At 37.8% G+C, this 22,361-nt stretch overlaps 2 protein-coding genes across 2 annotated transcripts in view; both read right to left on the bottom strand.

Annotated features, from left to right (window-relative positions):
* Positions 1-14,380, bottom strand: part of abca12 (ATP binding cassette subfamily A member 12) — a 63,525-nt gene extending 49,145 nt beyond the window's left edge. Inside the window, exons 1-18 of the mRNA XM_088416148.1 lie at positions 14,322-14,380; positions 13,340-13,417; positions 13,168-13,261; positions 10,374-10,518; positions 9,244-9,365; positions 8,967-9,040; positions 8,612-8,782; positions 7,922-8,115; positions 7,515-7,633; positions 7,302-7,402; positions 6,333-6,479; positions 5,303-5,469; positions 5,053-5,186; positions 3,851-3,981; positions 2,735-2,899; positions 1,945-2,147; positions 1,729-1,862; positions 1,189-1,303 (exon numbers count right to left, since the gene is read on the bottom strand). Coding sequence (XP_088272274.1) covers positions 1,189-1,303; positions 1,729-1,862; positions 1,945-2,147; positions 2,735-2,899; positions 3,851-3,981; positions 5,053-5,186; positions 5,303-5,469; positions 6,333-6,479; positions 7,302-7,402; positions 7,515-7,633; positions 7,922-8,115; positions 8,612-8,782; positions 8,967-9,040; positions 9,244-9,365; positions 10,374-10,518; positions 13,168-13,261; positions 13,340-13,405 — 2,282 coding nt within the window. The 5' untranslated portion in view covers positions 13,406-13,417; positions 14,322-14,380. The remainder of the gene's footprint in view (positions 1-1,188; positions 1,304-1,728; positions 1,863-1,944; positions 2,148-2,734; positions 2,900-3,850; positions 3,982-5,052; positions 5,187-5,302; positions 5,470-6,332; positions 6,480-7,301; positions 7,403-7,514; positions 7,634-7,921; positions 8,116-8,611; positions 8,783-8,966; positions 9,041-9,243; positions 9,366-10,373; positions 10,519-13,167; positions 13,262-13,339; positions 13,418-14,321) is intronic.
* Positions 14,381-17,100: 2,720 nt separating this feature from the next.
* Positions 17,101-21,732, bottom strand: pofut2 (protein O-fucosyltransferase 2). The gene is made up of 9 exons (XM_088416096.1): positions 21,533-21,732; positions 20,635-20,888; positions 20,410-20,554; positions 19,947-20,057; positions 19,583-19,649; positions 19,276-19,401; positions 18,975-19,155; positions 18,693-18,816; positions 17,101-17,573 (listed from the first exon to the last, which is right to left on the bottom strand). Exons 1-9 carry the CDS (start codon positions 21,706-21,708, stop codon positions 17,420-17,422), a joined length of 1,338 nt encoding a protein of 445 aa, XP_088272222.1. The 5' UTR covers positions 21,709-21,732; the 3' UTR covers positions 17,101-17,419.
* Between the last annotated feature and the right edge of the window lie 629 nt (positions 21,733-22,361).

Here is a 22,361-nt window from a genome sequence, read left to right as displayed (position 1 = left end):
GCAGGAACAAAAAACTACATTCTCTTTTGTTACTTCAACTTTTATTACCGTGTGAAATTAGTTTTCTTTTTAAACAGATTTGACACGGACGCTGGACTCAATGGGACTCACCTATGAACTTTGAGGAATATGGGTTATTATTATTATTATTATTATTATTATTATTATTATTATTATTATTATTATTATTATTATTATTATTATACATAACATTACAGGTTTGGATAAAATAAGTATTTCAAATTTGGGAGACTTTGTTATCATCAATGAGTACTCAGATAACGCTAATCTATACAGACAACAATGTACTTATTTTATATCAGTTAAAAATAGACTTAATAATCATTACTAAATGATTACATAAATCATACATTCTCAACAACGTACTTTACGCATCTTTCATGAGTCCAGGCATTCAATCCTATGTATGTATTTTTGTATTTTTAAGTGTAAGGATAAAGGAGGGTCGGAAAATGGATGTCACTGAATGACTTATGTAGTAAATACTGTAAGCGTGTCTTGTAAAATACACATCCAGCAAAATGCCACTTTTGCAAAACATAGGCTTCACCATTTAGGTCATTTTTGGATCTTTGACTTTTAGAATGAGAAATGAATCCATTTAATTTGACAAACTCTAGGACTTCAGTGTGACGAATTATTCATATGAAACAATGTATAGAACTGAAAAACTAATAAATATTAAATCAGATCTTAACTTTTGGAAATTTTGTAAAAAAAAAAAAAGTTGTATGTTAATGCCAAGGCACTTAAATCACCATATATTATTTCTTATGTTAAAGAGGGAAATTTAATGCAAAGTAACTTAGTTGCATATCGCTTGTGTCAGCCGAAACGACGCATGTTACGTTTTGTTAAAATTCATATTTTTTTTAAAAAATCCATTATATTGGTCACTCCACATGTGTGGGAGTTATTTTTATAAATTATTGTCCTATCAACTGTGTAAAAAATGAGTCACGCTCTTGCATGGTGCAACAATAACGGCTAATTAAATTTGCCATTTTCGGGATCACCTGAAAAGTGATCACTTTGATGACACAAGGATTCCACTTGATGCCAGCGATATGCAAATATTGGACATAGTCCAATATTTGGACTAGGAGTAAACTGTAGGAGTAAAAGGTAGGAGTAAACCGCTTCCAAGTGCCTCATTTTGCCACTTACTCTGTCAGGACATCTTGGCTTGGCAACTCTATCATCTCAACGAGAGTTCCAACAAATGTGTTCCAATTCAAAGCGCTTTCACAATTGATGTTGAGGTTGTCCATGTCAAGGGAACCTAAAGAGAACATGGTGCATATCTTGTGTGAAATTGAACTGCATCTCTGAAATGTGTACAGCAAAATTTTGGAATGTGTGAATGATTGCAATGTTGGAAATGACCCCTAAGGTGAAATGAATGAGCTAAATGTTGTGAATGTGAAATGGGAAAGCTTTAAATATGAAATGACAAGTCTCCCGTTGGAAATGAATGGCGCTTTTTGGGATGTAAAATGGGGAATTGTGGGAAAATGGTAAATTTCTGGAATACCAAAAATACAAGCAGGGATGCATGAATATTTGAAACATGTTGAAATTGGAATGGCATGAATCAGACAAATTGGAAATGAGTGGAAATGCGTCCAAAATGTGAGCGCCTTCACACAATGAGTTGTGTCTTAATAGCAGAATTCATTGCTGTGAGGCAAAACGGGTAAGTCTTACAGTTTGCTGGCTGCATGGTGACACCGGGCCTGTAGTTCAAAATCCAGTAGACCATGTGGAAATAGCTTTTCATCTCAGGCCAAAGTGGACTCTGCTCAAGCTCTTCTCCCAAATTCACCATGAAAACAAAAGCACTAGAGCAAAGAAACCAAACTGTATGTTGCTTTTCATTGAAGCTGTAAAAAGTGGCGCTCAATAGATATGTTCTTGCCTAACCTCTGTAGAAGAGTCTCAGTGATATCATAGGTGCTGTTGCTCGGGAACCAATTCTCTGCCCCCAGCTCTGAGGGCAACCTCTGCAAAAACCCTCCAAATTCCAAGGAGCTGTTCCACAATTTATGCCAATTGGAGAGAATCATTGGAAGAGTTGCATTGGAGTCGTTTCTTCCCGCAACAATGACGTTGTAGAGCGCTTCTCCCTATGAACGTTAGCATAAAAAAATACATATTTTTCCCTACTCTTAGTTTCGGTGAAATAACTACTGTATTTCTTTGACTGCAAGTCGACCTCGCTTATAAGTCGATACCCTTTGTATACTTCAATTTGGGGGAATTTTACAAAAACGTGATTATAAGTCTACCGCTGACTTTAGTGGTTACATAGATCATGAATGTCCAATTAAAACTATTAAAATGATGAACTTATACAACTTTTAGAGGCATTTCTACACCGTATAGCAAATAACATACTGTTGGTGGTATGGGGGAGGGCTGGGCGGAAACGAGACAATGACGCAAATGCTGATACTAATGTTGCAACAGTAAAATGATTTGAAGTTTCAATGCTTTATTTTTCGACACAGCTGAATATTAATTTGTCGAAAAACACTGAAAGTTATCATCACTAGCTGACATGCCAAATAGCTCCTCCCATTTAATTCCCGGACGCGTTTCAACAGTCTCATTACTTTTCGAAAAACGTGGTCTGTTTTGAGTTATGCAGTTATAAGTTGACTTGTACTCTGAGAAGTACAGTAAATGTTTCGCTATTATTTAAGACTGTCACCTTTTCAATCAAGGGCATCCACTCCATCAGAAGGAGACTCTCGAGCCGTGTGGAGTTCTCGCAGATGATAGATTCCCACACCTCAAACTTGATAGTCTCGGCGGACAACAGCCACTGGAAGGGGCTCAGGGCATCCTCACAAGTAACGGACGGTGATGTAAGACCCTGTTGAAACAATAATAGCAATTTTATCAAGCTTCCTCGAGGAAAAAAAAAATCTTTAAGTTACTGTTTATAGGACGCACCCGTATGTTTTCTTCATTTTGGAGAAAAAAAATGTGTCTTATATTTTGGGAATTAAAATAATACAAACTTTTTTACAACAGGGTCTCCAAGAAATTTGGAAAAGAATACCCAGATGATCAAAGACGGCTAGAGTAGCGTGTGTTACTCGATTCAGTCACAAACGCAGTCATGGACGAATGGATAGATTCATTTCGTATAGAATTAATACAAAAAGACATGTTTTCCTTTAATCTGTAAGAGCAGCTGGAGCAGTCATAAAAAAATCAGCAACAAAAAATTAACGGTACCCGACAACAAACTTGATCAGCATGTGTGAAGTATTTTTAAAATGAAAGTGTGCTTCATCTTTTTCATGAATTTCAATGACTTTCACAGGTTTTATGAAAGATTGATGTCACCAAGATTTGAAACGCACCTCAACTGCCAATAAATCACACCTCTTTTTTCCACATTCATGTCTGGCTAATGTGCGGTAGGTGTGTCAGGTGTGTAAATTATAGATCGAGAAAAGGCACAAAAAAATCATGCATAGACTATAGCCTAGTATTAACAACACACAAGAACACTAAAAATCGAACATTGAACATTATATTTTCATTCCAAGTCTTCTTGGCAACGGCAGAGATTATTCAACTGGAGAGGTCACGGCCTCACGGACAACGTGATTATGAAATTGAAAGACAGCCAATTAAGAGATAACTCAAAGCTTGCTTGCGCCGATTCTGACGGGGGAGGAAAAAAAAAGAAGAAAAGGGAAAACTCAGTTGAGTACTTGTATACCGTGTCTCAGATCACACAAATTGCTGTTTACAGTGTGACGTTTGTGCGTAAAAACCATAGGATGTTGTTGTCAAATGATCTTCGGCATACCTTCATTATTACTTCCATGACGCTGCCTAGGATCTGGCCGATCCAAACACTTGTCTCGGTTTGGTTTGTAAGCAAGGTTCGATAAATTTGTTGAAGACGATCAGAATCCTTCAAGATATTCTCCATCATTTCTGCAAACCACGGGTCAAAAATAATGATTAAAGGCAAGAAAATGTTAAGTTTTAAACAATATTGAGATGTCAGGTTACAAAACAATACCTTTAACAATATTTCCATCCCTTGGACCCCACCCATTTATTTACAATGTCTTCTACACAATGGCTTACTAGGAGTTGTGTCATGCAAACCCTACAAGTTGCTCTACACTATGAAATCAGTCAGTATCCCCAGAGAAAGGGTGTGAACATGTTCCATTTACCTGTTTGTTAAACACCGCTCGTACAGCAATAGGGAGAACAATAGTTAGTGTGACACAATGTATGACTTTTTTCATGGCTTGTGAAATAGTTCTCCCTAGCGCGTTCCTCTATATCGTCGGGTAAATAGCATACGTCATAATTGAATATTTTGGGCCAAATAATTATAATAAATGTTTTAAAATGAAAACCTCATCCATCCTACCCATTGCAGACTTGCTCACACGCACATGTTCTTGAGTTTGGTTTGACGTAGAGTTTTTCAACGGTTTGGTACATTAGCATCTTTGTTGCTATCGTTAGCTGCGGCTCCAGTTGCGGCTGGGGGCTTTGCATTCATGCAGGAGACTAAACTAAAGCTACTTTTGTGGTAAACTAACTCCTTCTTATAAAGAATTCGATCACTCTACCTTCTGTGCAATTGTGCCCTTTTTTAATGTTAAATTTAACATTTATCAGACTGACAACTCTCACGTTTGTGTTCCATTTTCATGTCTTACATCAACTTTGTCACTCACAATAGGTTATGCCAACACAATGACAGCCAATTAGTGTCCACTTCAGGGTCTGATTAACTTTTGTTTTCCAATTCCAAACAAGCCGAGCATAAGAAGCTCAATGCATCAAAAGAGATTTAATTAGCACACATAATTCATAGGGAGTAAAAATTACAATAACATAATAAAAAAAAAAAAACAGTTTCTATAACACTGTAATTAATTTTTATTATTGATATTTTTACACCCACGGCCAAAGACAATAAGCCATTCAAACCCTGGTTAAGCTAATTTCAGATATGACAGGCTCACAGTTCGCAGGTTTTACCTTGAACAGTTGAAATCGAAAGACTTGCTACTTCGATGGAGTGGAAACCAACGCTGAGGATGTGCTGAACAATCATGTCCACATCGGGATGAATTTCACTCAATTCCAACAGCACTTGACCGACTGTCAAGAATCTGCCAAGCATAAAGCATCCTGAAAATGGTGTCTGGGAAATACGCTCCAAAATGAGCACATCAAACAAATGATATGTTCAAGTCGGCTTGGACAGAAAGTGTTATCGAATACGTACAGTTCCTCCTCGATGTTTTGTGGATGCGTATCTATATAATGCCTGGGCCTTGAGCTGTTGGAGCCTCTAACGCTCATTGGAAAGCCTCCTCCCAAGAGACTGTGCAGCAGCCCTTTGGCAAACGGAACATCATGGGGGGCAACATGCTTACTCCAAGCCAGTAAGGCCTGGGAGAAAATGTTCAGGAGACAAGAAACACTCAAATTATCTTCAATATTTATGCAAGTGATGCACACAATGATGTAATTTCGCATACATTTGTGAGAGCAACAAAAATAGTATCTGCGCTTGACTCATTTTGCAACTATTATGTTTTTTTCTCAGCTATTCAAAACTATTGAAAATGTTAAAAACACACATAGTACACTGTCTTTACACTAACCATTTCAAACAATATCTTATTTCTAATTGTTGCATTTTTTTGTTCTGACTCTTAAACATCAAACAATATCTTATTTCTAATTGTTGCATTTTTTTGTTCTGACTCCTAAACATCTTTTTGGTTGTCATATTTTGTCATATGATGATCTAAGGTGAGGCACAACGATTAACTTATCAATCACCCCCAAAATTGTGCAAATTCTCTGAATTTCAGCGTCTCAACTGTAGATTTTCATCAGTTCTCTCAAAAAAAGCACATCAATTATCATTGTGTTGAAGGATTCAAAATTAGACAGATATATATTTTAGCCAAACGTGTGACATATTACTGGCCAAACAAGAAAACAAATCATGGGAAAATTGTCATGGTTTTTTTGCACCTTCAATTTGAAATAAACCTAATAACCTATCATTAATAAAACTTTTTTTTAAATTAAAGTGTTTAAATGTTTATTACAATTATTGCAGCTTCAAAAGTGCTGCTTGTCACCACTGCAACTTTTGTGCAGCTTGAAGACAATTTACTGCAATTTACTTGTGCAATTGGCACTCGAGAAAGCAAATGTGTAGGGAGAGTAAAATATGTGCCATGAGTTTTTTTTTTTTTTTTCATAAACTGGAGGATAATATTCGGATGACTGTAGCCTACCTGCTGGGCAACCTTGTTGGGGCTGATCCTGTCAAGAATCATATCCAATGCCCCAGTCATGCACATGGTTGTGAGCCACAAGGGGTTACTACTGTTGTCGCAAATGTAGTGTTGCAGAATGTCTTTGTTTAATGTGAAAAACATGACCTGAGGAAAAGAAACTCATCAGACTGAGGAAGAGAATGTTATACAAGCAGCAAATACTGTAAATCATCAAAATATAGGACGCACTTGTAGATAGGACGCACCCTTAATTGTAGGGTCGAATTCTGAAATTGTCTATGCATAGGACGTACCAACGGTTTGGCGATAATGTAAAAACTGTAGCAAAACAGAATAAATCTCATCTTTTGTAAACTTCATATTTTCTTGTGTCTATATTCATAAGGAATATATTTGTTAAGCGTTAAGTGTTCTTCAGATTTCCAACGATATGAGCAGTCAGTGAACGCCTTGCCAGTGTAACTCGCGACACAGCTCGAGTTAATTTTGTCATAAATACACAAAGTTGTGCACTATCCGTGTTCCACCAACTTTGGGATTGTGTGTATACAGTGGCCCCTCGTTTATCACGGGGGTTGCATTCTAAAAATAACCGGCGATAAGCGAAATCCGCTGCGTAGCCATCTTTGTTTTGTTCTTACAATTATTATACTATAGTGACGGCCGTCCACTAGCTCGTCTCTTTATGGTAATTATTGTAAGTAAGAAAACAGCCGATTCAAATGTGCATCTGTGCGACAAAACTCGGCTTATGTGGCTGACGGATCACTCTTTCTTAAAAAAAAAAGGATCTCTAAGTTACTGTTTACAGGACGCACCCATAGTTTTGGCCTTCATTTTTTGGGGGAAAAAAATGCAGGAGTTGTCCTGTGTATTTTTTAAGACTGTGTCTTGCATAGCCTCAGCACGTTATGCCAATCAGTATCAGAATGATTCTCACTTCCTACTGCATAAGGTAACACATACCTGGTTAAGTGGTATTTGGACATATTGTAAAACCAGTTCAGCCACTGCGCTCAATGAGTTATTGTTCAGCATCACAATGTCTCCAAGGGGGATGAACACATCTAGGCAGAAGTTAACAATGGATTTACTGAACATTAATGGTATGGTGTGGCAATTTCAGTATGCTGACATCCAAGGTTCATTCGCTTCAATTACAGGGTGCTGCTTAGTTACCGTTGCCAGGCCACCTCTCAATGTAGCGGATAATGTCGATGGCTCCAGCAAATAAGGGATGCAGTGCTGAGATTGGCTCCGCAGTTTCAAGGAAATTCTTCTGGATAGCATGCATCACGCTATAAAAAAGATTTGAAAGAATGTAGTCATGTCACAGTTCTTTATGCCACAGTAACAATCAGGCTACCTGATTGATATAACTATAGTAACAATCGGACAACTGTGGCATGAAGCCAAACGAGCTTGTTCGCTACTGCAGTGGTCCCCAAACACCGGTCCATGGACCAGTGCCAAGCCGGGGATCATTTTGGACCAGGATTAAAACTGGCAATTTAAAAAAAAATACTGTAAAGCCGCTTACCAATCCGCGAAAACAATGTATCGTATTTCTCAGAGTTGCATCTTACCCCAGTATGTCATCCAATAGGTCTGCGACAGTGTGCAACATTTGCTCATTTGATCCAGCAGAGAAGAGCTGGGGAATAGCGAGAAGGCTCTCCCACAATGAACTCTCGTTCTGAATCTCCTGAAACACCATCATCGCAGCCCCAATGACCTTTGCTAGCTCCTCAGGTCTTGTTAGGACTTCCTCCTTCAGCATCTGCCAATGACACAATCGCACGCAGTGGTCAGCGTCGAGCGAATTTTCAAAACATGATCCATCATTTTAGCGATGCTGAAAATATGACGACCAAGGAAAACAGTGCTATCTACACCGGTCCTTGTCAAATCATAGGGCAGGCCTTTCCAGGTATTTCCTTTTGGTATATGTTAGCATATGCAAAAGTTTTGCAATTATTTGTACTCATTTGCATCTAATTAACACTCAGTTTTAAAATGAATAGCATTTGTAATTGACTTATGTGATCGCTGTAATTGATAATTTGTGTTCATTTTGATGTGGCGGCCTCAAAAGTATTTTCGAGACTCAAGCAAGCTGAAGGCTCCCGTTAGTTTGTCGTTAACCGTGAACTCATATTTTATGCGCACTTTATATTCCCCATTCGTCACCGGTCTACATTAAAAATCTCAAGCGCCGACCAGTCGGCGGTGATACACACATACATACACAAACATACAAAGACACACGCACACACCTGATTGAATGTCCGCAGAAGGACCTCAAAAACGGTTTTGTTGGAGGTGCAAAAGTTGAGCGCTGCATTGCCAATGGTGCTGGGCGAGCTGGTGTTGATCGCCGTCAGAGCCATGGCGCAGACGGGCCGCTTAAGCACATTCATCGCTTCCATCATTTTGTACAAGTCTTCCTAGAAATGGGAAATTTCATAATCGCAGTCAGACAATCACTGCACACAGTACTGTCGTGCAATATGTGTAGCGTATATAAACAATTGTCAATACATGAGAGGCCATAAATGCCATCAGTGGCTCATTAGCTTAGCAAGATGACAGGCGTTTTCACACCCAAAGTTACATTCCAGAAATACCTACTTGATCTCGAACAAGAGTTGAATTCCTGCTGTGGATGACAGATGTATTCTTGTGTGATTTTTTATTCTCAGCCCCTGACACAAAAGAAAACAGACAGTGATACTGTAATTACTGATAATTATTGTCATGATGATACAATACAAGTGAAAGGGGAACCCTTTTTGAAGTCATAAAAACATAAACAGTCAAGAAATCAGGCAAAGAAATATAGTGAAAGGTTATTGTGTCTGGAAATGTGGAATTTAATAGTACATACTACATTCTAAGGAGAACTTACTCATTATGTTGTCCAAGATGAGGGGGAGGTCCTGAATTGAATCGTTAGGAAATGTGTAACTGTAAAAGTCACCGCCTTCAATCAGCTTCGCCATGAGGGAATTCTTGGGTATTGGCGGTGCCCTGTCAAAATCACGACACGAGGACACATTTTACCAAATGTTGTTAAAAACGCAGACATGCTTAGGGAACATTTTAATGAGCACAAGAAGTACTTTGTTTGTTTTCCGGACAAAATTAAACTTCCTCATACAGTTGCTGCAACGTCTCGGTGACAGAAAAATTGTACATTTTAAATGAGCCTCTCTACTCACTAAATATTCATCATGCAAATGGTAAATCTTGAAATCTTCTCGTACACATTTTTCACCGATGAGTTAAACATATGACACAGGTTAACTTTGCAGATACTTCATCAGCCTGGACTCTGAAAGTCCATAGACCAGGGGTGAAGTTTGTGTCCAATACACCTGATTCCAATGATCAGCTCATCAGCAACCCTAATAACAAACCTGCTCATTTAAATGAGGTGTCCTGGAGGACGGGAATATCAAAAACATGCGGGATGAAGGTCCTCGAGGACCGTGGATGGACACCCCTGCCACAGACCATCAATGATGTTCAAAATCTTAAGTAATTTAGCAACAATTCTCCTTAGTTGACTAATGTGAGGTCCTAGTACATGCAAAGGGCCATACTCGGTTGTGAGAAGGTGATAACATTCATCTGCCTATTTCTGCCGTTTCAACTCAATTCGAGTTTGTCAGATTCACACCACTCTAACTTCATATAATTCCAATTATTTGTATGAGGGGGGCTTCCATTTTTGCTATTCCAAATATTTACCGTTTTCCCACAATTCCCACCCTAAAAAGTACCATTCACTTACATTGGGGGACTTGACATTTAAAGCGTTCCAATTTCAGATTTACTACATTTAGCTCATTCATATGGCCCTATGGATCATTCCCAGCATTTCACATCATTCCACATCAATTTATCTCATTTCAATTCATATTACACCTCTGCATTCAGCCCTATCACCTTCACACGCATTTTCTTAAGGAATTGCGTTCATCTAGTTACACGGTGGGCTCCCGCATTACTCGCGGTTCGGGCATAACGGGTTACCTCGCGTTATCAGCGGATCTTTTTGTAAACTTCGATGGGGTGACCAGACGGGAGATGTTGTGGCATTTGCTGTCTACGTTGCACATGAGGGTCTGTAAGAAAGGGAAGAAGCCGGTGCTGGGCAGATTCCGGGGTGCCACGTAGCCTAGAAAACCAGACAGACCGGACAAATTTCTTGGTTCCATATCAACACACACCTTAGAATAGCTATTGTAGTTATGAATAAAACATATGACAGAACAATGCGGGTAAACGGGCCCAATGAACTTTGAACAACAATATTAGTCACGGTGTTGTACAAGAGTACATTGCCGCAGCAATGTCCTATTTTGAACTAGGTCCTATTTGAACTTCATTTAAAATAAAGTCAAAGACTTCTTTTTAAGAACAGATTTTTACCACCATCACAAAAGATTACGTGCTATGTTAATAAAAATGTAAGTGCAAATATTTGCAATCATAATGAAGTTAATTAAGTTCTTGTTTGTAAACTCTTCATTTCCAGTTGAAAACATAGTGCTATACAAATTAAGTTCCATAGTTTAATAAATCAAGACAATGTTGGCAAAGCACTCTCTATTTTCACTCTTTTTTTCCCCACCAAAAAAACACTTTGCACTGGTAACTATTACCGTATTTTCACACTATAAGGCGCACACAAAAAAAACCTTCAATTTTCTCAAAAGCTGACAGTGGACCTTATACTCCAATGCACCTTGTATAGCACATAAAACACACATTTTCAATTTTGGGGGAAAAAAAAAAATTAAATAACTTAGTCACCATTTAAATTCCTAATTTTTTACCTTTGTATTTACGATTTCAAAAATAAATCCAGAAACGTTTTTTTTTAAATATATTAAACAATATATTTTAAGATATATGGTTGCATTTTGATTAAAAAAAAATGATTTTAATTTAATTATAATTGAATCATCTTGGCATTGATCCAAACAATCTTTTAAAGTAATCAAGAGGTATTTTTCCCATTCTTCAGACGGTACTTTTCACAAATAATCTTTATTCCTAATTTCTGATTGTCTATTAATAATGTTTGACTGACTTATCTGATTGTTTTGGGACTTGCAGCTCCCTCTAGTGGATGCATAACGCAACCCCAGCCACTACTGCAGCTTCGATCCTATGCGCCTTATAATGTGGTGCGCTCCATATTTGAAAACCGTTTGAAAATTGGCCATTTGTTGAAGGTGCTTTTTATAATCCGGTGCACCTTATTATGTGGAGAATACAGGATCTTGCTCTGTGATAGCCCACGAGATTAGGTGCTTTAGAGAGCATTTCACTACAACGCAGTAAAAAAGCTTGTGAATCACTGCAATAGAACAAGTTAAAAGACTTGTTTGTTGTTAAAACAGTAGTGTGCACGCTAAAAAAGACTTCCGGGGACAAAACGCTCTGAATGTCAGGCCAACCAAAATAAAGGCATAACGACCACAGATTGGGTGTAATTATGAACACCACCTCAGAAAAATACCACAAAAATCCAAGTATAAGTAAACCAACCATAGTGAAAGCAGGGCTACCTTTCTACAGAGCTTCCAAACAATCTGTTTGACGCTCATTAAAGGAAAGTCTTTTGTTTGACAATGAATAGAGTGGATATATTCAATTACATTACATAACAATCCCTGATTCCAGTCCTACAAAAACAACAACAACAAAAAATTAAGTGTTAAGCAAGAACGATCATTCCATGGAGGACGGCTCACTGGTGACAAAACAAGCAAAGATGTTAGGACGTTAAATTAGGACGTTTTAACAAACAACGAAAGCTTCTTTAAAAAAAAAAAAAGTGGGTGAGGTTATGTGCCACACTTTTCAGATGAACTGCATCATAAAGTCACTAGGTAGAAGTTAAAACGTGGAAGAAACTTTTCCAAGTGCTTTTGCTGAGAACCTGCCACCTTTGTTGACTTTTAGCTTGTTGACTTGAGGAATAGAGGAGGACAAACGTTGTGCAAAGGTTACTTGTCAATCACTTTTTATATTATTCTCATTGCACAAAGATAATGCTCCAAAATGTAAAAACATCACAATGACATAATGCTGGATAAAATTATTGCACTCAGTAAAAAGGTATACAATTGTGTGGAAAAATATACTTCGTGTCAAATTTAATGTGTTTATATATATATATATATATATATATATATATATATATATATATATATATATATATATATATATATATATATATATATATATATATATATATATATATAAATAAATATATAAATATATATATATATATATATATATATATATATATATATATATATATATATATATATATATATATATATATATATATATATATATATACACACACATTTTTCTTTATTTTAAATAATACTGTAATTATACAAACCCACATGACACAAAAAAAAGCTAAAAGAAATTTGAAAAGAATGTTCATCAACAACAATTTCTAACCTCATCAACTATAGTTGATGAACATTCTTTTTAAAGTTCTTTTTATGATTTTTTTGTGTCAAGTGGGTTTGCACTTTTGTTTTAGTATTCAAAACACAATAGATGTAACGATTTCCAATCTGGATTGCAATCAGTCAACAAGACAGTTCAAACCAGGATATTCAAAGAGACTTTCCATTACTTTGTAAGCCCTTTGTACAGTATCATTTTATGTACTTTACTTTTATTCCGAGTTTTTGTTTGCACAATGTGACTGAGTGATTGTGTGTCATGACAACTATTAAGGAAATACGGAAATAAAATAGGCGGAACAAAAGGAGCACCAATTTTTTTAACTTACATGTGCCGCGAAGCTCCGGTGGGTAATGGTCGCGGGTCACAGCAACAATTATAAAGATTATCAGCGGCCAGATGATCAGAGTCAGCGACCAGACCTAAAACACACCAATTTGACGTTCTTAAATTGTCATCAATTGTCACCAAGATCTTTTTCGGGCCGGTGTAACACTCACTGGTTTTCTGACTACATTCAAGCCATTTTTCCAAAGAAGAAGCTTGACTTGCTGGAAGAAGCCCATCTTTGGACTGGGCTACAAAGGCGACAAGATGTATACAAATCTTATATTTTCTTCAAGCATGCATGGGAACATAGTTGCTTCAAATGTTCCAAATAGGTTCGTCATATTTATAAATATCATCAGCCTGGAAGTAGTACAGCTACGATATAATGTTACATTTTACATTTTCATTTTCCCCACTGCAATAAGTCAACTTATAGCTCATATTTTTCCATTGTACCTCTCACATGTTGCCACTTTAGTTTGCTTTGTATGGTACTTTTGCCGCTTTATTAGTTTTTTTGTTTTTATAATTTATCATTTCATATTTTACGCACTGTCTTTCAACAATTCCTAAAAGTTTGGGTCAATAAAGTACTAGTTGCTATCGGCATTCACCCTGACAAGCAATAACTTACAAAGCTAGAAATAGTCATATATAAACTTTAAAGACGTTTCAAAACGTATTGATTTCAAGCCGGCAATTCAAATTGCTGTAATTTCTTCAAAATTTGAGTGTTGTATACCATTTTTAAGTGAAGTGTAGAATCAAAATACATTAATACGTGAATTTTCATTTTCGCTGACATAATCCTGGTTTTGTTCATTGGAAACCCTATTACATATGCATTGGGGCATATGAATCACATCCCTAAAATTACGAGCTAAATCGTGTTTGTTCAGAAAACACGCTCTTAGATTTGAGCTTATTAATCATTTTATTTCGAATGCAAAATTGAATGATCTTTTTAGGTTGGGATGTAGGTGATTTGCGCAGGACGTGGGCAGCATACCGATGAGATGTTTTGAGAGAAAAAAAAAGAAGCAAAATTTGACTTGGATAATGATTTTTACGAGGTAGACAGTGTAGCTGTTTTATTGCTGGAAAACTAACTTTGATATTACGAAAGATCGCATCTAATGTCGTAACACTCACCCGTTAGTTTGTTCACCCAATGCGCTTTTCTTCAGTCGACTCGTACCGCAAGAAAAAAAAAAAACACAACCCCTTGTAGACCTCGCGCACAACTCTTTGAAATCACGACGCGTCTGTTTAGTAAGCTGCTCTTGCAGAAAGATTGCAAAAAAAAAATAAAAAAACAGGTTAGTGTTCTTCTTGATCGGTCACCTCTCGTGGAGACTGAGTGGTGGGAATGAGTTTACACCTGCCCACCAAACACTCAAGGCTCCAATGGAAGAGCGGACCAATCACGAGCGTGCGTTTTTTTTTTTTTTTTTTTTCCAGTACAAGAAAGTTATATTTGCGTCACACTTACTGTCGCAGGAGCGGAGCTACATTAGAGAAAAAAAAACACTAGCCACTCTCTGGCCACCCCAATGCCCACAATACATTTTTGGTAATGATTTTTTCCTGCAATTTTCACATAGATGCAGTGTTCATAAGAACACTTTGTTTTAAACTGAAATAGGCATGAGGAAAACATGCAAACTCCACATAGGGCCAGAGCAGGTCTCAAAAATCATTGACAACTGTGCATCTCCACAAATATTTTATTGTTGAAACGGTGGTCAACATTTAATTCAGTTGTCAGAACAGATTTGTGCTCTTGTCCAGTCACCCTCTGCATGATTTTCTGTATTTGTCAATGCTCTCAAGCTGATCCACGATTACCTGAGCCTTGTGCAACTTGCGATGTGATGTTAATTTCAATCGTCGGTAAGTGGCAAAATGGCTAGCCCCTGAGATGCCGTAAAAAGGAGTGGCGTTTGCTGCTGAAAGGTCTTTATGTGGTGTTGAATGAAAAATGACTGAAAAACAGTTTATCAAGAAAAACTCTATCCAAACTTTTTTTTTTGCTGATTGCATCAAAGCAAGCTTATGAAGGTCAAGGAAATTATTTGTGGAGACAACATGCACAAATCCTTACTTACCAGGAAGGGGCAGAGATGTGATATTGCAGCGTTGACAGTTTAACCTTCCTTCCACTGTATCCCATTCAACACATGTAATTTTCTTGCTCATGTTGAGACCAATCTGAATCCAGCGTCAATACTGACAAATGGTCCTTCGATCCATTGGTGATGACACATGAAAACTGTGAGATTGACTCAGACTGGTCACCATGTGACCAAGAAAATGGCACTAATGGGAGACAACGGAAAGAATAATGAGCTGTCAACGTAGCTGTCACAACGCCTTCCATTCCTTGCAAGTATGGATGCGCACGATGTCTCTACAAATAATTTCCTCAACCAGTTTCAATTTCAGTTTTTCTTGATAATCCATACAATTTTCAGGTACACTTTTATTTCAATTTCACAAAAAAGTTCTTGGCCAAAATATAGTGTAGAAACTAGTGGGGGTTACAGAGAATATATTACAGTATTTTTTTCTTCCCCTTTAAATTTGAAAATGGGATATTTTATACCCATCTTGGTCTATTTTTTGTGTATCAAAAACAGCCAGGTGAACAGTAGACGTGACAAACTGCACATGCTCAACAAGACAGGGGAGGTTACTTAATTCATCACGTGGAATCGGCACACCTGCAGTAAAAATGAAAAAAAAAAAACATGCATATTACACAAGCAGTGCAAAATAAGGTTTGTTTTGCATGTCCCAGGTCGGAAAAACAAAAGAAAGGATAGGAAAACAATGCGTTCTTGCCTTTCCCTTAATCATATGTGCCTGTAACGACTGCGGTGAAAATTAAGTCATTAACGGGCTTTAATTTTCCATTTGTGGTTAAGTCTTTTGTTTTGTTTGTTTTCGCGCCAGGCTCACTCACTTTCAAAGAACGCTGGTTCTTTCATTGAGACTGCTTTATAAATTCCCGTGCAACCACTAAATAGACCTGACTCATTGAAGTCTTTTAGGGCGACTCGAATTCTGGGACGGTGGAGTTTTCATGGGACCTGTGCATAGATATTTTGTAAACACATTTTAAATGTGAAATATAGTGGTAGCCTTTCAGTTTAGCTCAATTAAAAAATATGTATTGAGACATAAACTTGGCATGAAACACATCATTAATATACTTTGCGTGTGTGTGTTTTATTTATATATATATATATATATATATATATATATATATATATATATATATATATATATATATATACTGTATATACATACATAGATAGATTTTTTTAAAGCAGCGATTATTAAATTAATTTACTTGTAGTGCACTACACTCAAGTATGGCCTTCTCCATGTAGATACAGAGGTGTCAAACTCATTTTTATCATGGGCCAAATTGTAGTTCCAGTTTCTGTCGGAAGGCCATTGTGACTGTGGTCGTCACGCATTTAGACATTTTGAAATCTGAAGCGCCTAAAAACTGTTCAGACGGGGTCATTGGTAACAAATAATGTGTAAAGGTTGGCGATAACTTACAAATGTGGTATTTCAGTCAGCAACTGAAAGTGGCATTTTGCAAGCCACATAAAATGATGTGGCAGGCTAGATCTGGACCCTGGGCCTTGTGTTTAACACCTGTGATGAGGAAGAACATATTTCTGGCATTTCCCACTTCAGTAATACTGGAAAAACCTGTGATAGGTTATCGCATCAGAATGAGAAACACAAGTGTTGCCTAAGTAAAAGTTAATGTATTACATTAGAAAATGCAGATTAATGAGTAATGATTGAAGTACTCAACACATCCTTCCTTGATGAAAAACAAAAATACTGAACTTGGTTGACAATAAACACTTCGAACATCAAATTCCACATACCCAAAAACAGACCCAAATCCTTAAAAAATATATATTTTAATGACCTTCTATAGAGCCAAAGTCAAGAATATATTTTCAACCCATGCTGACGGAATGAGTTATAAATAACATGGGAAATGCCGCACCGTTTGACATCAATCTTAGGACAACATTTTCAGATGAATTTGACAACGACTGACAAACACCTGACAAGTGCGGCATTCAGTCAGTCTTGATCTGCGCACCTCTGCGCATTAAAAACATCGGTAACACCTTTTACAAAAAGTAGCAGTTGAAATACTGCTCTGTGTGATAGACTGACACAGCTTTTGGCACTTGTAAAAGTCTGAGATGGCATCAGTAAACAATTTTCCAGTGTGTAGGTTGCTCACACTCTTTCTCAGTGTCCCCACAGAAACGGTTGTAAGTGGTTTTTGGATTAAAGCCAAGTATTTCACGCTCCTCGTGGATACGGAAGGAAAAAGTCGACACCGATGTCCCGATGAAGAATCTGGATAAAGCGACAGAAACGAAATAATAATCAGTAAACAGCATGTGACTGACCGGTTCTTCTAGTTTGCCAAAGCTTGTTTTATGATTTACCCATACCACAAAAAGCAGGGGAATAATTGTGTTCGTATTAGAAAAACCCCATGTGGAGCTGGCGGGCATGTTGTATGTGACCTACAAAAACTACTGGCAAAAATAACTGCAGTCATTGTTACGCAGGGAATAGAAACAAGATTTTTTTTTAACATAGAATTTTTAGTGCAGCTTACATACTTCCGACTGTACTTTTATGAACATGGCTGTTACCAAAGAAGAGCAAGTTAGCCGGAGAAGGCACTTATTTATACAAAAAAAAATATTTAAAATATTTCGAAGAAAGTTGGTGCAAACTAATCCATCTATCCATTTTCTAGAGCCGCTTCTCCTCTCAAGGGTGACAGGCTCGCTGGTGTGTATCCCAGCGGGCTTCGGCCACTAGTAGTCTGGAGACAGCCTGAACTGGTTGCTAGCCAATCGCAGGGCACAGAGACAACCATTCACGCACCCAACCACACCTTAGGACATGGAAGAAGCCGGAGTGCCGGAAGAGAACCCGCGCGGGCTCGAAGAGAACATGCAAACTCCACATAGGAACGCCGGAGCCACCTGGATTTGAAGTCGCGTCTCTAAACTGTGAGGTGGATATGCAAACTAATGTGTATAAAAATTGAATCATTCTAAAATCAACTATCCTATTGTCTATTCTGTTGAATAATCAGGTACTCATCTCGCTCCTTCCTCATTTAAAAAAATAAATAATAAATAATAATCTAGTAATGATGCAAAACCTATGATGTCCATTGTGTTTTGGAGGACTAATTTTCAATCGCAACACTGTGTTCACCTGCAAGAAAAGTCCACTTTAGGATGAGTATTTTAAGTCGTCCTATTTTTAAAGACGACTGGTTGGGCCTGGTCGACTTTTTATCCCAACCCCAGTTATCTTATAACCTGATTTGGCATCAAGTCAATTATTATACTGCGTACTGAGTAAGTGGAGGATTGATTTTTCCTTGTTTTAAGTGTCTGGAGAAACACAATGATGACAAAAGTACACTATACTGACCGATCCTCATATTACCTGGCATGGGCACAAATCCACTGATCAATGATTGCCACGCCCCCATCTTTAAAGAGCTCCAGGTCCTCGGTGGACGGTTCAAATCTCACCATCTCAGGCAACAATGTCTTTAGTTCCTTCAGTTCTGTTAGATGATACAAAAATGATTGAACCGTTTTACACATCTTTTACATTTGCCTGGTTCTAATTCTTGATTCAGGTGGGCACTTTTTTTTTTTTTTGATAAAGATATTCTTCAGGTAATCTTAACACTGGAATTTTAATGTGCTGTGATGTCTTCACCTTGCTCATCTGCATCGGTCGCAACAAAGACTTGATCTAGTTTGTGCTTCTTCATCAGGTTCCGTAGTTTTTTTACCGCCCCCTTCAGGCTAGGTACGTCCTCTCTGTGACCCCAGATGAAATCTTTTCGTCGCAGGTGGACCCCAAGGTATGGACCCCCTTTAGCAGTTCCCAGCTTGGCCTGAGGAGGAAATTGCAGAATTGGAAATTGTTATTTTCAACGTTATTATAATATACTGCTATAAGTTTACCTGTAACACAGTGTAGTGCTAAAGCAGTCACAGCAGAGCTGCTGACTCACCTTCATGCGAGTCCAGTCTTCGTTGTAAACGGTGTGATCGCCATCATCTGTTGAATTGAGGTACTTTGCTCTGAACTTGTCTCCAATGAGGCGCAGGTGCTTGGCAAACACCATACTACGGCGGCTCTATGTTGAAGATGGAAAACCGTATATATTATTAACATAAAACTCTGATATGTATTTATAATGTAATGTCATGTCTAGGGAAAAAAAAAAACCTCCTGAGGTTAAACAACCATCTGTGAGCAGTTGTACAGATTTAAATATAAGGAACAACAGCAAAAAAATATAAACGTGTTTGACTTACATCCCAGTAATCCTTCCCAGCATAGTGATCATGGAGAAGTGTCTCTGCTCGGTCCAGCATTACTGAGCTGCAGATGATTTAAAAAATAAATAAGTAAATAAATAGAACACCTTTGATTATCACCTTTCATTTCTCCAAACTACATGGCAAAAAAAAAGTCTTGACAAATACTGTATTGCTTTACTTGATTGTTAATTGAACTGCACGGCATTAGAGTGGGTGTGTCTATTTTCTATATTTTCCAATTTAAGATGATAATTTATGACTTTTGTAAAGGTTTTTTGAAATTGTATTGGATCCTGCAAGTGTGCATAAAATTGTGATTGGTGCATGCATGAATTCTAAAATGGATCTCAGGACTCACGTCACCGTAATGTTTTTTTGAAGAACCGGGACCATAATGGAGGCATGACCTTGTGCTGACAGACAAGTGATGTTTCGAGCTCTCGTCTCTTCGAAGCCCCAAAACCAGCCCCTTGGAAGCAGGCGCAAACAAGAGAAAGAAACAAAATGATGAACAAAGAGGAAACATATGGATCAGCAGCACAGAGATTACTGTTACTGTCAATGAGCTGCCATCCAATGGCTTTTCAAGTAGCACTCATATGTTAAAATGAAAAAAAAACCTGTTTTTAACTTGCAGTTTAAAGGGGACTACAGTACATCAATCTTAGTGTATTATCATTCTAAATAGTCATACGTTTGCTGTCCTGGATAGCTAATGACAAGCATGTCTTTTGAGAATTCCTGTAGGCATCCATCCAACTAGGCAAATAAATATAGCAGAAAATTGTGTTTTAAATAATGTTGTGATAGTTCTCTATTACCTATAGTAGCCCTGTTTATCTTTGTTGTACATCAACTTCTCAATGCATGGCCGCTCATCAACCTTTTCTTCCCATTTCCCATCAGTCCATCCCTCTGCGTAATTTTGCAAGACCACAACTTGATCAATGAATGGACCTCCATTTTCTGTTAAAAAAAATAGAAGAAAAAGTGAATAGTCTTTGACAAATGTTCGTACAGTAAAGGGGTGTTTTAAAAAACCTCACCGGCAATGAATTCCTCATACTCGATCACAGGGACGTTGGCCTGCAGGCTGGTGAGGCTGAAGAACTCTCCCCAAGGGATGCGGGTCTGATGGAGATTGGGGCTCTGCCAGTGATACAGGCGACCCCAGGGGGGAAGCACCAGGACCCAGTCATCACCATTCTTCCTCAGAGATTTGACCAGGGATGCTATGCGTATGTAAACATCTCGCCGCAGATTAAAACCTTCCGGAGGGTTCACATCATATAGGAGGTATCTATGATATAGCAAAATAAGGCGTGAATATTGGGCTTCCGTTCAGGGGAGGCTTAACATGTGACATTTATGTACATTTGAATCTACTTAAGTACAAACGAGATATCAAGAATGTCAATTTACTTGTAAATTAGACAGATCTGATCATTAGATCGACCAATAGCAGTTTTAGAAGTCGTGTTTTCGTTTATTTCGCCATATTGTCATAGTTCTGTGATGACGTTTCTATCTCGGCTGACATTTAGCAGTTTCGGACATTACTTGGACACAGCTACATGATAAGAAACGACTATATCGTATCAGACTGTTCCAGCATTTACGGCTATGACGCCGAATGACACTCACAGGCAGGATTGTTATGCAAAATGTCTTTAGAAGCATTTCTACAGATATTAAGGGGGTCAATTGTTGAGTAAATCATTAAACACACGACCTTTTAAACGGAGTTTCTTGCTAGCTGAATGATTTCAGTGTGACATTAGGTGGCCTTATATCGCAGTTTATATACGACAGTGGAATGTCAAACGTGTGGCCCAAATCAGTGATTACTCCGCGTGAACAGTACAAACCGAAATTAAACACTGCAAACAATTCGCAGGTAGCAAAAAAGCAGCTAGCATAAATTGAACGTGTCACAATGCTCACCGAAGGTCCCTAGCGGCAGCGATGGGTACAGTACCCGCGTTGCCTGCACTAAACACGTCCTCGCTATTTGCCGTCTCGAAACTTGCGAAAGTAATCAAAATGTAAAAATACAAAATGCAAAGAGAGCACGTTGGATTTATCGGCGCAAATGATACACGCGTTTCTCCCAACGCCATATTTCCTCCAAGCCACGCATTTCCGGAAGTCGTGAAAGCGTGTGGGGTTGCTATGACAACCGCCCATGGATTTCATTGTACGCCTTCAGAAAGATAGTATTCAGTGCATTCAGAACAACGAACGCCAAATAAAATAGTTACATTGACAGTGAAAAACAAATTGAGCATTATTAAAGTTTGTTATGATTACATAGTTCAGGATCTCACTCAATTATGAATGTTTAGCTAATGGTTCTGCTTGTGATTGTGTGTTTTCTTTTTTTTCAGTTTTTTTTTTGGGGGGGGGGCGTAATGGACGGATGGATGTTAATTAACTCATATCTTAAGTATGGTCCTACTACCATATAGTTATCTCCACTAGAGGGCGCCTCGACAAGACATGTGGACTACAGATGTAAAATGGAAGCCAGGCACGTCTTCCATGCAAATTATTATTCAAATGCACATGTTCATGTACTACACACTTAAAACAGTGGGTTTCGTTTAACACGAGTAAGAATTTGACTTATTTCACTTTTGCCTAAACATTACCTGTGTTGTACTGCGACCAAAAGTTACGAAATACTAGTTTAAGGTAAAAAAAAAAAGGGAGTTTTCTCCATTTTTTAAATTTTGTCTGTTTTTTCTGTAACAAAATAAATTGGTACTCAAAC

Source organism: Hippichthys cyanospilos, chromosome 5 (assembly GCF_059441005.1).
Source record: "Hippichthys cyanospilos isolate Australia breed blue-spotted pipefish chromosome 5, RoL_Hcya_1.0, whole genome shotgun sequence".
NCBI lineage: Eukaryota > Metazoa > Chordata > Actinopteri > Syngnathiformes > Syngnathidae > Hippichthys > Hippichthys cyanospilos.
Note: the sequence above shows the minus strand (reverse complement) of the source record. Positions and strands in the feature narration are given on the sequence as shown.